This window comes from Camellia sinensis, chromosome 6 (assembly GCF_055761805.1).
Source record: "Camellia sinensis isolate YWXY chromosome 6, ASM5576180v1, whole genome shotgun sequence".
NCBI classification, from domain to species: Eukaryota; Viridiplantae; Streptophyta; class Magnoliopsida; order Ericales; family Theaceae; genus Camellia; species Camellia sinensis.
In genome coordinates this window covers 118,816,091-118,836,740 of record NC_138966.1, presented here as the reverse complement: position 1 = coordinate 118,836,740, position 20,650 = coordinate 118,816,091, and the positions used below count along the sequence as shown (strand labels likewise).

Genomic DNA, 20,650 nt, shown 5'->3' with positions numbered 1-20,650 from the left:
ACAACCATTTTAAAACACTAAAAAGTTTCCCTATATCAACGGTGTAACATTTTACTTTAAACAACAATGTGACAAAACAAATAAGCACTAAATAAGATGCACAAGCATTGTAATGAGATAGTAAAAGTTTACTCTGTTTGGCAGTAAAAATTTACTTTTATTGAAAGTAAAATTTTACTCTGATTGGAAGTAAAATTTTACTCTAAAAAATTCATGAAGCAAGTGAATTTGAAAGCATTGAAATTGTAGGACCAAAACACTACAGAAATCAAAGTGTAATGAGCAAAGGCTAGAGTTAAAGTAAAATTTTACTCTGTAATAAGTAAAATTTTACTCTCATTATAAGTAAGTGAATTTGAAAGCATTGAAATGACAGGACCAAAACACTACCGAAATCAAAGCGTAATGATCAAAGGCTAGAGTTAAAGTAAAATTTTACTCTGCAATAAGTAAAATTTTACTCTCATTATAAGTAAAATTTTACTCTGGTTGGAAGTAAAATTTTACTCTGAAAAATTCATAAAGCAAGTGAATTTCAAAGCATTGAAATTGCAAGACCAAAACACTACAAAAATCAAAGCGTAATGAGCAAAGGCTAGAGTTAAAGTAAAATTTTACTCTGCAATTCTGAAATACCTAAATTAGTTTTCAAAATTTTTAAACCTTAACATTCTCACATGATTTAGTAATTTAAAGTATTTTAAGATAGTGATAAAATTTTTAGAACAGTTGACCTTTAGTGCAACCAAAAATTCCAAATTCTACTCACCCAACGTAATCTCATACACCACTCCCAAAATGAAAACAAACCAAGACAGACTTCATAATATTGAAAACTAGCAGAAAGAGAAAAAAATCACCTGTAAAATGTGTGTCCAAGAGAGAGAGAGTAAAGCGTAATGCCGAGTTTGATTCGAGCACAAGCGACGAACCTATAACGTTGCCAGGGTTTCAATCGACGAAACTATAACGAAGTAGCTTCAGAAAGCGAGAGTAATGAGACTCAGAGAACGGTTTAAGAGAGAGAGAGAGTAAAGCATAATGCCGAGTTCGATTTGAGCGCAAGTGACGAACCTGCAACGTTGCTAGGGTTTCAATTGACCAAACTGTAACGAAGTAGCTCCAGAGAGCGAGAGTAATGAGACTCGGAGAAGGGTTTCAATCGTTGCTAGGGTTTTCGAATGATGATATTCAGAGGAGACGAGGGTTTTCAATCGATGAAACAGAGGGAGAGGAGAGAAACGGTGCAATTGTTTCATATTTCCCTACTTATATGGATGGGCATTTCAGTCAATTCATGGTATTTTTTTATTTGAGGGGCTTTTGGGGCCATTGGTTTCATCCGTGGGCTTCACACAAAATAGGCCCCATGGAAGGGGCTTTTCACCAAAAATCTCTCTTACTTTTGCAAGCTTTTCAAGCATTCGACAATCATTTTGATGTTGGATTTCATACTCAAGTAATTCTAATGCAGACGAGATTTGAAGTTATCAATATTTATTATTTTAAAATTATTAGTTAATTAAGAAGTATTAATAAATAAGGTTATGTTTGATTAATAAATAAGGTTCTTAGGGCTATTTAGTTTATGCTTGAGTAATAAAATAGAGAATTTTTATTGTTTGTTTTTAGAAAGAGTATTTCTAGTTTGAATTTGTTCATGGGTTGGCCTTGTTATTTGCTCATCTTTTCCATATATTTCCCAAGATCAAATTCCTTGACAATCTTTTCTAGTGCTTGACAATTATTTTGAAGCAAGATTTGAAAGTAATTAAACAATTCCTCCACAATCGGTTCAAGCACTTGAGGATTATCATGAAGTAGGATTGCAAACTCAATCAATTCCTCCACAATCTTTCCAAGAACCCAATAGTTATTCTGAAGCAAGATTTCAAACTCAAGCCATTCATTTTACTAGCAAAAGAAAGTTTTATTGATCAAGATTAAATGTTCAAGCAAACACTTAGACAAAACATCGATAAAGAAAAAGCATTGAAAAGGAATGTTAACTAACCCCAATTAGGTAGGCATTGAAAAGGAAGCCTGATCATGTGCTAATACAAGACCAGAGGTTGACGAGAAACCAACCAAAGCAAAACAAAACACTAAATACAACAGAACACCCGAACCCAAAAAGAAAATATTGTTGGGCTTGACACGAACATCTAAGCCTCTGCCTCATTGATCAGCCCAAGTTAGTGCCTTGCTTCCCATAGAACTAATGACACCATCAAATGTGAATATGAATCCTGAATGCTGAAGCTGGGACCTCTGCATCAAGCCAACAACATTATCAGGAACACCAGAAAAAGCTGCAACCCACAAGGATCCACTGCTCTGCTTGAACCAGTGCACAACGAAACACCACAAAATAACCTCAAGAATTCTTAACAATCACTAATCTGTTGAATGTGACAGATAAAATCATTCACCAAAAAATCCTTTGATTTAGCTTTTGATTTCGACCAAAGAGCCACACTCAAATTAATAATCTTGATCATGGATTTCTAGTTCGGTCACACTCCATCGAAAACCAACTTGTTCCTAACATTCCAGTCTCCAGATTGTCCATAAAATTGCAGAAGGAATCACCACCCAAATGACTCTTACCTTCTTTCTGATTCCAGTCCCGTGCCACCATTCGATGCAAGCAACTCAAATTTTCCAACTGTCTCCAATTCTAATTTGTATAAATGACAAAGACCAAGACTTGGATCAATAATTAATCCAACTTTCAACAACTTCTCTACCACTTTAACCCTGACATTCCAGGACAACCACCCAAAACATTGAACCTTATGCAAAAGTAATCCTACTTTGGGGCCCTGCGATGCTTCAAGCCACTTATATAGGGATTGAATTGAAAAAAATTAAGAATCAGCTATCCATAACAACCTATCCTGGCTGCCAGCATTTAGAGATGGGATAAGAGAAACTGTGTTTCAAACTGCTCCTCCTCCCACCAAGGTCTTAATGATCATCTAAATAACCCATCCTTCCCTAGCCCATTATTCCATCTTTCCATAGAGATTAAAAGGTCTAGGAAATTCCTCCTTCCTTCAATAAATGAGGAATGGTAATCTTGTTTTGATAAATCTTTCCAAGCACTTGACTGTTATTTTAAAGCAATATTTCTTACATGATCAATTCCTACACAATAGTTTCAAGCACTCTAACTACCAAGATTTTAAACTCAAGTAGTTCCTTCACAACCTTCACAATTTAGCCTCGCTCCGTCTCTGAACATGATTGCATTGTAGCTAATCATTTTAAAAGAGGAAGTCCATTGAAATAACATTTAATCACAATAATTGTTACCACTATACCATTTTTGTGAAAAATTGTGTATAAAATTCAATAAGAATATTATTTTCCTGTATTATTGTGTCTATTTAAGAAAAGTAAATGATTTACTAACATAATTTTTATACAAGAACTACAATCTCCACCACACACTTCAATTCATGGCATAAATCTGGGCCCAAAATCTGGATTCCCAGACTTATTGATTCTAAAAACATATGATATGCCCCTGACATTCTAGCTAGTACAATTGTTGTTGAAGCTAGCAAGGGGTAACTTATTGATTTAAGTTGATCTACATTGCAAAACAATAAGAATTATCAACGACAGATGACCATGTTATAGTCATGCTAGCATTATTGATAAATTCTTCATATCAACGAAAATTAGCTCGGACGAATTTAATAATGGATATGCCGAAAGTGATAAAGCCAGCGCAGAAAGCTAAGAATGTCCATGGAGTAGAGAAGTATCTACGTCTGAGATGTGCCATAGCATCATGCCAACAACGCTTGCTGTACTCAGCAGCAGCTGTGGTTGTGTCAGTGAAATAGATCTCCCCAAGAACAATTTCCTTGCAGAGATTGTTGAAGAGATTGGAGGCATCTTCGCTGGCGCCTAAATAGTTATGTATGATTTTGGCCTTTTCAAGCACTTGGACATCTGTCGTATTGTTTATGAGTGTGTCCATTAGGAACGCATACCCTGTGAAGTAGCAAGGAACTCCATGGCAACATTGCTCAAAAGCAATGAGGTTTCTCAAGAATGATTCAGTGGAGTCGTCAAGGTTCAAAGTTGGGAGTTCAAAATGAGCTCTATGGAAAGGACCTCGAGGTTTATGAAACTTGATCTTCTTACTGTCTTTAAACTTGACTCCCGCATATTCAAGGTCTGATGCACAAGGCATGATCACCAAGCTAGGATCATTGTGTCTCGGAATCGATACTGCATCATGATCACGGTAGTGGTTGTGTAGAATATGGAGGATATGATCATATTGGCTGTTCTCTTGTGGTTGTGGTGTTCCATTCTTTTCTGAATTCCACAGACCTCTAAAATAGGAAAACACATATTCAACAATTGGAAATGTACCTGGTATATGAGCCACGGTGAGGTTGAACAACTCGTTAAGTACAAAGAAAGGAAGCTGGTTTTCGAGTAGTAGCAAGTCATGTCGTACATAGGTGGGCATCAAAATGTTGTTGAAAATAGCATCGTTGCGTTTGTTCTTCTCCTCATGGAGAAACCTGTTGATGAAGCAGGATAACGTGAAAAGAGAAAAATCTGAAACAACAAGAACCTGACAATTCTTCCACAAATCTGTTCACTCGAATAGTACCAGAAATGTAAAGTCCTCAAACAAAACTGCATAATTTTATTTTCAGAAATTTGATGAAAAATCTCTTAAAATGATTTTGTAATGAGAGAAGGACAATCTAATAAATTTTATTTGATAAGGTCCTCTAGTTCAAATTTTTTTTTTTAATAGTTTAGGGACACTTATGAACAATTTTACCATTTATATTAATCTCATTTTGTTCAGAGTTGAAACTCTTGCTTCGATTTACAAAGAAATAGAGAGTGCAAAAATGTTGCGGTGCTACATTCTGATCCTCATCGTCGTCGATTTGGTTTCCGTCCCTCACCACAGTTGAATTTAGTGATCATGGTGTATTGATTTGGCTATAAATAGAAATTCTCCATTACAAACATGAAATTGAAATGGAGAGGATCAAAATATGAATTATGGTATATTGATTTATGTGGGGGATGTATCTCACTAATTTGTAATGGAATTTATGCAGTGTGCTGGGTGCTTACTTCCTTCAGGTTTGGAAGGGCAAAATGCCCAGCCATGTTAAGTAGTTGTTGAGTGACAATATATAATGGGGTGAAATTTTATTTTTTAAATGCTAAATTCACAGGAGTAAAATTTTACTACCAAAATGTCAATCCAATAATCTTTTGGTGAGCTAATATTATGATTTCACTGTTTTAATATTCTTACAAGTGATATTGATGTAAGAAGTGTTGTGGGGGGCTGACGATGGAATTTTATTATTTTAAATGTTAAATTTAGATAGTAAAATTTTATTATATAAGCCAACCTTGACGAAGTAAGAATATGAAATTAAATATTCTAGACAATTCAATGTTAAATCAAATTATTCATAATCAAATCCTAATTGCATAATAAAAAATATTTAATAAAATCTATAATTAGTAAAATTCCATCTGTATTACCTGTAGAGAAGTTCGAGTATGAAACAACCATCAATCAGCAACATCTCTACATCCAGCACATCCTCAACTTCTTCTGCATAGCATTTCTTGGCTTTGTCTAATGACTCTCTCATTTTTGCTACACATTCTATTAGTACATTGGATTCATCACCCTTGGGCGATATTCGACCAAAGAGTGAATTCGTGTAACTCCTTTTGACATCCTGCACAGGCGAATTGAGAATGTGTTCGTCCTCGCTGTGAAGAGGCCCAATAGAGATGAAGCGAGGGGTATACGCACTTTCTTTCAGCTTACGAATCTCCTTGGGAACCCTGTAAATGCAAGAGGAAGAAGAATTGGATTCAGTCTTGTTGGCACCTTCAACCATTTTCTTATTAATTTCCTTTGTAAGCCTTTGGAGAGCTTCCTCATAGATACAACACTCATTGTTTTCACTCTTTTTAGTTGGGACTGGTAAGGAAGTGTTGTTGATGGAAGACATGTGAAGACAGTATATATATCTTCTTATATAACTATCTTAGGTAGTGATTTTGCCGAAAATGGTTTAGGAACATGTTTATATATATATGTATATTGACCATCTTTATTCTTTTCTTTAACCGACAAAAGTTTTGCCTTCAGCGTGTGACCAGAGTTTGATGCCACTTTGTTATCAAGTACTCGACAATTATCCTAAAGTAGGACTTCAAAATCAAGCTTTAAAAAAAAGCAAAAAACTCATGCAGTTTCACGGCAGTCCTTTAAAGCCTTCAACAAATATTTTGAAGCAATATTTAGAAGTCAAGCATTTATTCCTCCATAAAAGATCTCGAATCTTATTCTAAAGCAATATCACAAACTCAAGCAATTCCTGTACAATCTTTACAAGAATGCCATTGTTAATCTAAAGTAGGATTTGAAACTTGAGCAATTCTGACACAAAAAGAAATTAGTGGTTATTCTATGCAAGATTTCAAACTCTAGCAATTCATCGAAAATATTTTTAAGCACTCTATCATGATTCTGCATTATGATTTGGATAAATTACCAACCGGTCTTAATAGTGGGACTTAATTTCTGTCAAGTCCTATTGAAAATAAGTCCTAGTAAAATTGTCGCAAAAAATAATTTTTTGTGACCATTTTTTGCATATATATCTAAAAATTGACAATTAGTGATTTTTTTTGTTCTGATTTTTATAAATTGTCGTGAAAATTTACAATTAGTAATGTTTTTATGTGATGAATTTTTCAAATTGTTGTTGAAAGTTGAAAATTAGTAACCCTTTTTGTGATGATTTTTTTTAAACTGTCGCTAAAACTTGTACTTAGTGATATTTTTTGTGACAATTTTCAAACTGTCACTGAAAATTAATAATTAGTGTCTTTTTTAATAGTGTTTAATGAAAATGACATTAATTATCATAGGGCCTATTGGACAGTAAGTCCATTTATTAGGACCTATACGTTAGACCTTCTTAAGATTTTAAGTTCGAGCAACTCTTAAACAATTCTTCACAATCTTTTCAAGAACTCTACAATGATTTGATCTTGGATTCCAGACTTAAGCAATTCCTAGACAATCTTTTCTAGGATTGACAATTATTTTGAAGCAAGAATTTGAACTTTTTATGGCAATTCCTGCATAATCATTTCAAGCACTTGATGATTATGATATAGGATTTCAAACTCAATCGATTCCTCCATGGTCATTCCAAGAACCTAATAGATATTCTCAAGCAAGATAATCAAGCAAGATTTCAAACTTAGCAATTCATCAATAATTTTTCAAGCACTCGATTACTATTTTGAAGCAATATGTCTAACATGACCAATTCCTACACAATCTTTCCAAGTACTCACTACAACAAATAGTATTTTTGGCGATAATTGCCAAAAGTCCGTTTTTAGTAGCCGAAAATTTTTACTGACTACAACTTTTGGTCGCTAGATTAGTCGTTGAATCATTGTCGGAAAAGGTAATTGGCAACTAAAAAAGATTTAGTTGCCGAAAGTTCACAATTGGCGACTAATGTTTTAGTTGCCCAAAGCTTTTAAGTAAAATTAATATCGTATTTTCAGCGACTAAAGTTTTTTGTCACAAAAAAATTCAATTATTTAGGGCGACTAAATATTTAGTCGTGATTTTTTTTGTTCATCTTAATTTTTTAGCTACTAAATGTTTTAGTCGCTTGAGGTCTTCTTTTTTTTTTTTTTTTTTGCTACTAAACATTAAACATTTAGTTGCTAAAACATTTTTTTCGTTTTATTTTTTTTAACTACTAAAGTTTTAGTTGCCTAAAGTCTATTTTTTTTTTTAGCTACTAAATATTTAGTAGCTAACAAGTTTTTTTTTTCATTTTAATTTTTTTTAGCTACTAAAGTTTTAGTCGCCTAAAGTTTAATTTTTTTTTTTGCTGCTAAATATTTAATTGCCACAAAAATTATTTTCATTTTAATTTTTTTAGCTATTAACTATTTAGTCACTAAAATTATTTACTTCCTTTTTAACTACCAATTGTTTAGTCGCTAAAAACATCATTTTGTATTTTTTTTAATTAATTTGTCCACAACCTATATGTATTCCTTGCAACCTGTATGTATTCCATGCAACCTGTATCACGTATATAAACAAAACAATACATATATTATCAATTGATAATATTATTTACATCCATTTCACTTACAATCATCCAAAAAGGAATAACTTTTAATCTCAAATTCCATACAAACCAAGTATATTTCAACCTAAATAATAATTCCATACAAAACAGAGAAACATACGAAAACCATATCCTATGTATACAAAAAATATATCCATTATCATGCCAAATGACCATTTGGCATGGTACAAATTATCATGGTAATTTGTACCATGATAAAAGGTAATCTATATACCACGCCAATAATTCTCCGTTCGATGCCAAAAATAATTAGTACCATGCCGAAAGTTATCTATACGATTAATACTAATCCACGCAAAGGCAGAGGACGACAAAATAGTGGGTTTATATAAAAGTATAAATTATCTTCCGTACACAAAAAATGGAATATCCATAAGTTCACGCCAAAAGTTATTTACAAAAAAAATTACACCCATTAATACCAGAAATGCATGTAGAACTTGATAGTTTCAGGAAAAAACATTGGTGATTAAAGACATATACAAAAAAAATTGCACCCATTAGCAACTAACTTTTTTTAGCCACCAATAAATAATATACCTTGACTAAAAAAATTTAGCAGTGAAACCCTAAACCAACACCGACAAATATCATTTTTGGTATCCAAAAATTGTTCTTTTGGAGACTAAATTTCTTTTAGTCACCAAATTTGGTCGCCAAATGTGCTATTTGTTCTAGTGCCTCCGGCTCTGACTTTTTTGAGGCCTAAAGTGAACTTTCAAGATGGGGGCCTTTCATGCATATTTTAAAAAAAAAATAATTATGTGCCTTTTTTTTTTTTTGAGTATTTGACAGTACTTGTAAAAATGTTACTTCTAATATATATATATATATATATATATCTATTAAAATTTACGTAAATATACATTAAAGTTTATTAGAATAAGGAAAATGACCAAAATAATTTAAATTGAAGTATCAAACAAAAAGTAAACAAACTATAACAAAAATCACTCAAGCATCATTCTTCTAATATTTTTAACTATAAAATTACTAATCTAGCTCCCATAATCCAACTTATAAGCTAAGGGTTCGTTTGGGAAGAACTTTTTTAGCCTAATTTTTTTGACTTTTTGGCTAATTTTGCTTGACTAAATTAGTTTCGTTTGGGAAGAATTTTTTGCCTGACTAACTCAACACACCACATTATAGTCCCAAAAACGAACAAAGATTACACCTTCCACTTAAGCAAGATCTAATCTACAAAATATTGTAAAGAAAATCATTAATAATGAACTGATAATCCTTAGTTGCAGCTTTCATCCATATAGATAATCTGATGATGATTGCCTCCTACAGCTCACCCATAAAATTACTAATCTAGTTCGCATAATCCAACTTATAGGCTAAATCATTTTCGATGGATAAAATTGCCAATTTATTTAATATTTCATTTGACATAGTTGAGTAAAGGTAAGATTTAATCAATTTTAATTTAAAAAGAGTAACTACAAATAATATAATCAATCTTATTTTATATATAAGCCATACATTTGGAATACAACTATTCAATAATTTCAAATAATTCACCACATCAATAAGTTTTTTAGTTTCTTCCTATAAAAAAACAACCATCTATTAGTTTTAAATTATAACTAAATTTCGTTAAGACCTTTTAAATTCTAGTGATTTTTTTTATAAGCTAATATAATAATTAACAAAAATTTGAGACAATTTTTTAGTTAATTTTCAGAGGCCAAAGTGGTGGCTTTGCCGGCTTACGCCCAAAGTCGGGCCTGCTCGCAATCGAGATTTCAGACTCAAGTACTTCGTTCACAATTTTTTCAAATACTCTTCTTAGGTAAGGAATTTCTCACAATCTTTTCAAGCATTCAATGGTTATTCTAAAGTTAAACACTATAACAAATAAGAGTTTTAGGGACCAAACTTTTGTCTTCAAAAATAAAAAATTGGTTGTAAAAAATATTTGAGAATCAATTCATGTATTCTCAAAAGTTCAGAAAAAGGATTATAAGCGACAAAATTTTAAAAATGTCAGTAAGGAAAGGATAAAATAATTTGTTCCCAAAAATGGTTTTTTTTTTTTTTAGACAAAATTTTGGTCCAAAAAATATAATAATTCATTACTACATGTCTAATTTTGTCGCTAGAAGTACAATAATGACATTTTTGACCAAAAAAAAAAAAAATATTTCGTTCCTAAAAAGTGATTTTGTTCCTAAACATTAATTTGTTGTATTGATATTTCAAACCTAATTAATTGATCCACAATGTTTTCAAGCACTCAAATCCGAAGTTGAAGCAAGGTGAAGAAAGTTGAGCAAATTTGCAACATTTATATTTAGAGTAATAATATATAAACAAATTTAATTATATACATAATAATATGACTGCATCGGGACATATTATTTTGAAAGAGTTTCCATCCGAATGGCAAAGTAATCATTTGTTCTCGTTCTCGTGAAAATTGTGTATAATTTTTTTTTTAAGGATGTTATTTTTCTTATACTTGATGATACTGACTTTTTTTGGAAAAGAGAAAGTGATCTACAAACATAATAATTTAACCTAAATGATGTCATAATAATATTTTTAAAATTATAAACTATAATAATTAATGGTTTAGCTTGCGACTAGTATCCTGTACAATAATATATATATATTTATCAATAAAAAGATATTTTATTGATGATAAATCAAATGTATAATTGATAGAGACAGTGTGGAAAACAGTAAACTGATTTTCATTAAAATAAATATATGAGCAAAACTCATATATATACAAAATACAAGAACTGACTATCTGTAACAAACTAACAAACTCACTATACAAACTGACAAACTCACTAACTGCATACTAACTGACTAACAGAGGCACTAACTAACTACCTATATTTTCTGTTACACGTGCAGCAATAGAAGATGCTTTAACATGCCCCTGCAAACCCATGGGGGAAGACACCATGAGTTTGTCTTTAAGGTACTGAAAGTGAGAGACAGACAATGGTTTGGTGAAAATGTCGGCCAACTAGTCAATGGTGGGAACATAATGAAGAGAAAGCCGTTTTGCAAGCACTTGTTCCCGAACAAAATGGCAATTGACCTCTATATGCTTGGATCGGGAATGAAACACCAGATTGGATGCCATAGCAAGAGCAGACAGATTATCGCACCAGATCACAGGCACAGTAGGAGAAGTGACAAACAAGTCAGCAAGTAACATACGAGGCCAACTAACTTCAGCAGCAGCATGGGCTAAGGCCCGATATTCAGCCTCGGTGGAGGAACGAGTGACAGTGGCCTATTTCTTGGCAGACCAAGAAACGAGATTGGAACCCAAAAAAACACAATACCCAGATGTGGACTTACGATCAATAGTGTCGCATGCCCAATTGAATCAGAAAAAACATGAAGATCAAAAGTGCTTGGGGTATAGGTAAGACCATGAGAGAGAGTACCCTTAACAAAACGAAGCAAATGCTTAACAGCAGAGAAATCATCGTTGGTAGGTGCATGCATGTGCTGGCAAGCTTGGTTGACAGCCAAAGAAAGATCAGGACGAGTGATTTTTAAGTATTGTAAAGCCCTAACAAGAGTATGATAGAGAGAAGGATTAGCAAAAGGAAAATCAGAAGTAGGGGAGAGACCAGGTTTAACTGAAATAGGAGATGGGCAAGACTTACAATCATCCATCCCAGCTTTGTGAATGATCTCCTGAGCATATTTATGTTGAGAAAGGAAATAATGTGTATCAGAGGTGTGAACAGAGATCCCAAGAAAATAAGACAAATTGCCTAACTCTTTCATAGAGAAAACAAGATGCATTTGAGTAACTAAGGTTTGAATATGAGAAGGATCACTGCCAGTAAGCAAGATATCATCAACATAAACCACTAAAGTAGTAATGGAATGAGGGGTTTTGTGAATGAAAAGAGAGGAATCACAATGACTATTATGAAAACCTTGAGAAAGTAAGAAGGTAGAAAATATAGAATACCAAGCACGGGGGGCTTGTTTAAGCCCATACAAGGCCTTATGAAGCTTACACACGAGTAGGAGAGGAAGAATCAACAAAACCAGGAGGTTGGGTCATGAAAACCTCTTCTTCAAGCTTACCATGAAGGAAAGCATTGGATATGTCCAACTGTTTGAGAGGCCAGTGATGATGTAAGGCAAGACAAAGAATAATCCGAATTGTAGGAAGCTTGGCAACGGGACTGAAAGTCTCCTGAAAATCAATACCTTCTTGTTGGAGGTATCCTTTGGCAACAAGACGGGCCTTATATCGAGCAATTGAACCATCAGAGTTGCGTTTAATCTTGAAAACCCATTTACACCCAATTTGATGTTTATGAGAAGGCAAGGGAACTAAGGACCAGGTGTTCTGCTTTTGCAAAGCTCCAAACTCTTCTTGCATATCCTTAAACCAAATAGGAGAGGTAAGGGCAGCTTGGTAAGTAGGAGGTTCAGAATCAGTATATAAAGAAGAAGAAATACTGAGTGAAGCAGAGGGGCCAGAAGATTTGGACCGAGTGATCATAGGATGAAGATTAGTAGATGAAGAAGGTCGAAGAGGTGGAAGGTCAATGTGTAAGGAGTGAATAGGATATGAATGCATAGTAGAGGTAGTAGGCTGGGTTGAGGAGAATACAGCCGCAGAAGGCAAGACAGTAGCAGTAGGCAAGATAGCAGCAGGGAAACCCGTAGCTGGAGACTGAGACTCAGAAGACAAAATAGCAGCAGAAGGCAAGACAGCAGCAGGTAAACCCGTAGCTAGAGACTGAGAAGGTACACCTGTAGCTGGAATCTGAGGTAACCGAGAAGAAGATGGTAAATCAGATGGAGGCAGAGCAGCAGTAAATGGCAGCACTGGAAGTGGAGACTGGGCAGCAGATAGAGAAAACAGAGCTGGCAGAATTGGAATCGGAGACGGAGTGGAATGCTGGGAAGAGGAAGCTGTAGCTGGTACACAAGACGACTGATGAACAGGTGGAGAAGCCCAAAAGAAAGTCTGAATATCTTTCAAGGAGGAAGGCTGAGATAAAGCAGGACAAGAAGAAGAAATAGAATTCATAGAGAAAGGAAAGATATGCTCATGAAAAATCACATGGCGAGACAAATATAGTTTTCCAGATTTAGGATCAAAGCATCTCTATCCCTTAGCAAATGGATGATATCCCAAAAATACACAAGGCACAGATTTAGGATGTAGTTTAGAAGAACAATATGGTTGAAGCCAAGGAAAACATTGACAGCCAAATACTCTAAAGAAAGAATAATATGGAATAGCATGAAACAACACATCATAAGGAGATTTATTAGCCAGAATAGAAGAAGGCATTCGATTAATAAGAAAAGTAGCAGTAGCAACGGCATTAAACCAAGAATGTAATGGAAGAGAAGCATGATGAAGCAAAGCAATGGTAGTTTCAATAATATGTCTATGCTTGCGCTCAGCCACACCATTCTGAGCGGAGGTGTAAGGACAGGAATGTTAATGAACAATCCCATGATTTAAGAGAAAAGTTTGCATTTTATTATTGAAATATTCTGTACCACCATCAGTGCGAAGAACTTGAAGAGAAGTAGAAAATTGTTTTTCAACATAAGATTTGAAATCAACAAATTTAGCAAAGACCTCACTTTTGTAAGCTAAAGGATAGAGCCAAGTAAAGCGGATAAAATCATCTACAAAAATTACATAAAACTTGAAGCCAGATGTAGATTTATTAAAAGGACCCCAAACATCACTATGAATTAAAGACAAAGGTTGTTTGACAGTTGAATTTGACAATTGAAATGGAAATCTATGGCTTTTAGCAATGCAACATTCGGAACAATCAATAGCAGTAGGCTTTATAGGTTTACAAGAAAAATGCTTTTGTTGAGAAGAAAATTTCTGAGAAGAAGGATGGCCTAATGTATGATGCCACATTTCGGCAGAAACATCTTTATTGAAAGCATGAAAATTAGCTTGAGGCACAGTAGATGGATGAGGTGAATGCAGAGGAGACTGAAAATGATATAAGCCATTAGTGTGGAAACCTTGGTGAAGAATTCTCTTCGCTTTCTTGTCCTGAATCAGAAAAGAAGAAGCATAAAAAATAATGTTGCAATCATTATCTTTGGCAAGTTGATGAACTGAGAGAAGATTAGAGGAAAGAGTAGGAGAATGCAAGATATGATTGAGACGAAAAAAACAATGAGGTGTAGGTAAAATACCTTGACCAGTGTGATGAATAGGAACGGACTGGCCATTACCAACAGTAATACGATCAGTACCTGGATAGTCTTGATAGATATTGAAATTGTTCAAATCATTGGTCATATGATCAGTGGCAACCGAATCCAAATACCAAGGCATGGCAGAGGAAGAGGAGGAAGAGATGGATGGAGTTGGATGAGAAGAAGAAGCCACAAAAGCTTTAGAACTAGACATAACAGACTGGGACGAAGATTGACCAGGAGGTTGATATCGAGCAAAATGCGATGTGACCAAAAACACCACAAATTTGACAAATAGATCCATTACGCCCTCTGCCTCTGGAAAAGAATCGACCACGAGATTGCTGAGAAAACCGACCTCCTTTACCTCCTTTAGAGAAAAACCGACCTTGTGAACCACGGGAATAACCAGAAGAACCAGGCTGATTTGAACGTAAACCTCGAGCAGCAGAGAAAGCAACATTAGGTTGCTCAATAGGAGATGATTTTTGTGTTTTGAGTTCAACATGAATTGATTCAGAACAAAGCAAGGCATACAATTCATCCATGGAAATGCCTTCTGATCGTGCTCGAATTGCAGTCTTAAAGGAGTCATACTCATCAGGAAGGCCATTCAATGTGATTAACACAAGATCTTCCTCTTCAACTACAGCAGATGCGATCGCTAATTGATTTGACAAATCCTTGATCTGAGTCAAATACTACTCCATGGATGCACCTTTCTTGGACACAGTATTCAATTTATTTTTGAGTTGATGAATATGTGACCGAGAGAGAATGGTGAATCTCTTGATTAAGGCATTCCAAACTTCATAACAGTGTTGAAACTGTACAACAATGGAATAGATTGGAGAAGGCAAGGTTGCCGTAAGACAACTGAGCAAATGTGCATCTATGAGATCCCACTGAACTCGTGTGGGATTAGAGACTTCAAATCCAGAAGAGTCCTTGATCTGTGCTGGTGGACATGGAATCGATCCATCGACATATCCAATCAAACCAGTGGCCCTTAACATATTTTGGATTTGATTTCTCCAAATCAGAAAATTGGAAGCATCAAGCTTCACTGTTACAAATGAGGATAGATTGGAGATGAAAAGTATCAGATTTGGAGGCAAGATAGTTGAAGAAGATGAAGAAACTGAAGCAAGAGGATCAGCCATTGAAATCAAGAATCAATGCTCGTTAGCGCTTACATTCTCTGATACCATGTGGAAAACAGTAAACTGATTTTCATTAAAATGAATATATGAGCAAAACTCATATATATACAAAATACAAGAACTGACTATCTGTAACAAACTAACAAACTCACTATACAAACTAACAAACTCACTAACTGCATACTAACTGACTAACAGAGGCACTAACTAACTACCTATATTTTCTGTTACACGTGCAGCAATAGAAGATGCTTTAACAGATAGTAGTCCAGATGGCATCATCTCAGCAAAGTCTACTATTGGTCATGAGGATGACAGTAGCACGTGCAACGTAACAGTTAAGAAATAGTTAAGAGACATTTTGGATATAATAATGATTGAGATTTTTTTTTAGAATTCATAATTCTTTTAGATCTCATTCATTGATGGTGTAGATCTCATACATATATAAGTAGATCTCACATATACATCAATGATTGAGATCTAAAGAATTACAAGAGTCTAAAAAAAAAAAGATAATTCTAAGCATTTTTCATTTTGCATATATGTAAAGTAGTTAGAGAGAGAGAGAGAGAGAGAGAGAGAGAGAGAGAGATTAGAGATATCGTGTTTGTTATAACAAACACACTTGAGTGTATATAAGTGTAACATGCCCGGGGGGTACCCGCGCGCGTTAAACAGTTCGGACCCCCGAGATCTCTTCGATCTATTCTCACGAGTGCAATGTGAAACATAGATGAGAGTCCAGTTTTGGCAACTTTTATTGAAAATCCATTTTATTACAATTTTGTCAAAAATGGACTGCGTCATCAGATCTCAGAGTCGCCACCTAATATTTATTTTGGGAAAATTAGGAAACCCATGACTCGTGCCAAAGCTACTGTTCGTCGTAACCAAGGATACTTGGCTCGGAACCTTAGGTATGAGAGGGGAAGGTCAATAATGAGCACCCCCGCCCACCCGATCAAAGATCGGCCTTTACTAACCATGATATGAAATTTATTTTATTTATATGTTCATGTTCTGATTAGTTAATAAATCCTAAAATTTACTATGTGAAAAATACAAGTATAGACTATGCCATTCATTTTGGAACAATTTGATATCATGCATTTTGAAAGAGTTTTGACGATGTACAACCCAAATAAATTGAGTTTAGAAGCATGAAAAATCAACATCATTCCAAATTAAGCGACACAACCTCCATCCACTGGCATTCATAGAGTTATATCACATAAGCAACTAGCCTCATGGTAGAATGCTAGACATAGTAAGAAAAACACGCACACATGGGATGCTAAAGCATAAAAACTCACATGTTTGATGTCCCACGAACAAGCTGCAAAACAAAGTTAGTAAAATATGCATGATCTTATATACAAAACCCTAATGCAATTCACTCATGAGATGCAACTAAAGATTCGGCTTCTAAAATATGATATGTGAATCATCTCAAGAACATGAGGTAGCGCACATAATCACATAGGAATTGATTAAATCCACAAATGCAAACTTAGCCGAATCAAGATGCATGAAACATGGATGCAAAGCATAACTATGATGAAAAATAAATATGATGTTTATGTACAAATAAAGAAAGCAAGTAAAAGAACGGGATGGAAAGAAGCGGGGCGGGGAATTATTACAACATTTTAAAGAATAATTACAAACCGAATTAGAGAGGGATGAGGAGAATATTACAACAAAATAAAAACCTCACAATACACTCAAAATAAAATAAATAAATAAAATAAAAGCTTCATGTTCTTTAGAACCGCCGGCGGAAATTGGCCAATATTGGAAGATTACGCCATCTTGTTCGGAAGAAGCTAACCGACCGGCCAAATAGGCCGGCCGGCGAACTAGGCCAAGCAAAACCTGTCTTGTTGCAAAACCAAGAAAAGGAACAAAAAAAAAAAAAATATGTAGGTGGCTCAACTAACCACTACCGGTTAGATTAAAAAAGAAAATAAATATAAAATAAAATAAAAAAAGTGCAAACTCACAATATAAACCTAAAGCAATAAAACAAATATAAGATAGAACATGCAAGATTATAACAGAACTAATATGAGACTAATACACGAAAAAAAATAAATGTGAGGTAAAACATGCAAGATTACAACAAAACTAATATGAAATTAAAGTATGCGAATAAAAATAAATAAATAATTATGAGCTAAACAAACCACTAGGATTATAACAACATACTATGAAATATAAAGTAAGAAAATAAATATGAGATAAACAACTACTTGGATTATAACAAAACACAATGAAATAAGAAGTAAGAAAATAAATATAAGATACAAAATATAAGAAAATGAAAGATTAAAAATTCACCTTCCAAAGAAAGATTGGACTTCTTGATTTCCAAACTTCCTCTTGATTACCCTCAAGTGTAGGAAGTGTGTTCTCAAATCCTTAATTCAAAATTATGGAGTTTATGGAGTTTGTGGTATGAAAAGTGGTTAACTCTCTAGTTTTTTTTCACTTTCAATCACTAAACATTCTTCCTTATGGTCGAGGCAATTGATCTTTGGCTATATCAGAATTTTTGGAGTGGTTTTGGTGTATGGAAATGAGGAATTTCAGCAGCTATGGAAGGTATGAGGTGTATATGGAAGATAGGAATATTTTTGGTTCAAAAACTCAATTTTTCTCTCTTTTTTCACCCTTTTCTCACTCCTTTCTCTTCAATTTCGTGGTCCTCCTCCTCTCTTACAATATGATCATTCTATATAGGCAATGAGGGAGAGTAAAGGTCAAAAAGAAGGTGGGAGACAAGGTGGGAGACAAGAATGTGATAGGAGGGCAAATTTTCAAGGTGGTTGCATGGGATACTCCTTTATGGATGCAAACAAAACCTCTTTTTGACAATGGAGGATGATTAGGTATAATGGAGGATGAGTGGATGCACTTGAATGGCTCAAAAAATAGGTAAATGGGTTGCCCCAACCGAACCAAAACCAAGAAAAATGGGCTATTGTTGTTTTGGGTCGAATCAACAAAATCTGCTTTTAAGCCCAACTTCAAATGGACATATCTCCGCCATATGGACTTGGGTTTAGGCAGTTATTGGGTCTAAATTGAAGCCCCAGAAGTCCACTTTCCAATGGTGGTAGCCTCACATTTAAATTCCAAGTGTACAAAGAGATATGCCTAATTTAGTGAAGGCTGTCTCGGGCTGGGTCAACAAAATCTGCTCTTAAGCTTCACTTCAAATGGGCATATCTCCCTTATTTAGACTTGGTCTAAGGTGGTTCTTGGGTCTAAATTGAAGCCCCAGAAGTCTACTTTCCAATGGTGGTGGCCTCACATTTAAACTCCAAGTGTACAAAGAGAAATGCCTAATTTAGTGAAGGCTGCTCATTTCCTTCTTAATGATTTGATACTCATCCTTTTCCTAAACCTGCTTTCTTTCATCCCCTCCTATTTCCTTCAACTCCAAACCTATAAAGAAGATATTTTTAAATATTTTTCAAAAATTTCACCTCCCTTCCATTTATTTCCAGTTTGTCCTTTTTACTGAAAAGTGCAATATTTTAATCGAAATGGGAGCCTCGGGACATCGTAGAAACATTTAAAAAAAAACATATTTTGAAAAGAGGGTTTTAAGGTCTAAAATAGTTTGGCCAAAAAATAGGTGAAGGTTGGGATTAAAACTTAAATTCCATCTTTCTTACTGAGAATTTTGTGAGAAACACATTCTAATTGTCATCATCGGGTAATCAAAAGAAAGCGCCCAAGTCTTAGGGCCGGTCAAAAATGGGGTGTCTACAATAAGATGTATGCTTTAATATTGAATCAAGAATAATACACTGTTCTGTACTTCAATAATAAAATCAATACATCAATAAATTAGAAAAGAGATGGATGCAACAAGCATAAAAAAGGTGAATGGCTTCCCTCTAGTCCGTGATTGGATTAAAGGGCATTATTGGACCTATAGGGGCGCATCATGGGTTCAGTTTCGATAATTTGAATCGTCCAATGTGTAGAACTTGTTGAGTACTATATACCTGTAAAAAATCACATTGATCGAATATCGATAGCTACGTGATCAAATTAGATTTTTGTAATCCGTTTTATTTTTCACCGTCAATTTTTTTTCATACAAAACTGATTTGATCGCATAGTTATCGATATTTGAACAATGTGACTTTTTATCAGCATACAGCACTCGACGAGTTCTACACATTTAATGGTTCAGATTATCGAAACGGGACCCGTGGCAACCCCCACAAGTCGAACAGTACCGTCCAGTCCGTGATTAGATTGGAGGGAAGCCATTCCCTAAAAAAAAACTATCTGATGATTGCAATAGTGGTGAAGAGCCGAAAATACAATCATTGCAAAGTTAAACCAACTTTAAACTATCTAATGAGTTTGCTTTGGTCTCTTAAACCACTATTACCAGATTATTGCAAGAGTAGATTTTTTTTTGGTACATCGGAAAGGGAAAAAAGGAACAAAAGAGCAAGAAAAACAAAAGCAAAGAAACAACAACAAACAAACAGATAGGAAGCTAGGGATGTGAACACAGGCTTAGAGCCTTCTGTATGCCACCCCCAACATATCAGCAAGGATTTGGCTTCGCACTTCAACAAGTGGTTCCTCCACAACCACTAGAAAATCAGATTGGTTAGCTCCCATTTTTGCAACCTTGTCTGCACATTGATTGGCTTCCCGCATTTTGTGTTGAATGGTGCAGCTACAATGCTGTATTAGGTGACACAAGTCCTCAACAATGCTTCTGTATGGGAAATTGGGAGGAGGGCCTTTGGTAAGCAGCTCCTCAGCCATAGTGAAATCAGTTTCGACGATAATTTCTCGAAGGCCTTCCTCCAAAACAACTGTAAGACCATGGTAAATGCCCCACATTTCAGCTTCGAGGCTAAAACAGTTCTCAAGCTTCCCACTTCATCGCGGAAGGCTCCACCGAAACCTCCTTTTCTCGGATCGCTACGTGCACACCCATCTATATTGGGTTTAATTTTACCTGAGGAAGGAGATGACCAATGAATAAGCAAGGGTGGATGTGTGTACAAATTAAAATTCAAGAGAAAAACTTGTTGTATCTCGTTAGCA

At 34.7% G+C, this 20,650-nt stretch overlaps 2 protein-coding genes and 1 long non-coding RNA gene across 5 annotated transcripts; all 3 read right to left on the bottom strand.

Moving 5' to 3' along the window:
• Nucleotides 1–1,909: 1,909 nt before the first annotated feature.
• On the bottom strand, nucleotides 1,910–6,093 carry LOC114294590 (UPF0481 protein At3g47200). Of its 3 annotated transcripts, none has more exons than XM_028238704.2 (3): nucleotides 5,548–6,093; nucleotides 4,396–4,550; nucleotides 1,910–2,271 (listed from the first exon to the last, which is right to left on the bottom strand). In XM_028238704.2, the coding sequence occupies exons 1-3, from the start codon at nucleotides 6,027–6,029 to the stop codon at nucleotides 2,231–2,233; spliced, it is 678 nt and encodes a 225-aa protein (XP_028094505.2). In that variant the 5' UTR covers nucleotides 6,030–6,093; the 3' UTR covers nucleotides 1,910–2,230. The 3 variants fall into 3 exon arrangements, with proteins under 3 accessions (XP_028094505.2, XP_082730723.1, XP_028094504.2); XM_082874597.1 differs by lacking the exon at nucleotides 1,910–2,271 and adding an exon at nucleotides 3,392–4,248; XM_028238703.2 differs by lacking the exon at nucleotides 1,910–2,271 and having other exon boundaries at nucleotides 3,392–4,550; nucleotides 5,548–6,092.
• Nucleotides 6,094–17,087: 10,994 nt separating this feature from the next.
• LOC145792849 (uncharacterized) lies at nucleotides 17,088–18,300 on the bottom strand. The gene is made up of 2 exons (XR_014332889.1): nucleotides 17,903–18,300; nucleotides 17,088–17,437 (listed from the first exon to the last, which is right to left on the bottom strand). It is a non-coding gene; the product is annotated as an uncharacterized LOC145792849 (long non-coding RNA).
• Nucleotides 18,301–20,107: 1,807 nt separating this feature from the next.
• Nucleotides 20,108–20,443, bottom strand: LOC114294598 (uncharacterized). Its single transcript, XM_028238712.2, has one exon. It carries the CDS (start codon nucleotides 20,441–20,443, stop codon nucleotides 20,108–20,110), a length of 336 nt encoding a protein of 111 aa, XP_028094513.2.
• Between the last annotated feature and the right edge of the window lie 207 nt (nucleotides 20,444–20,650).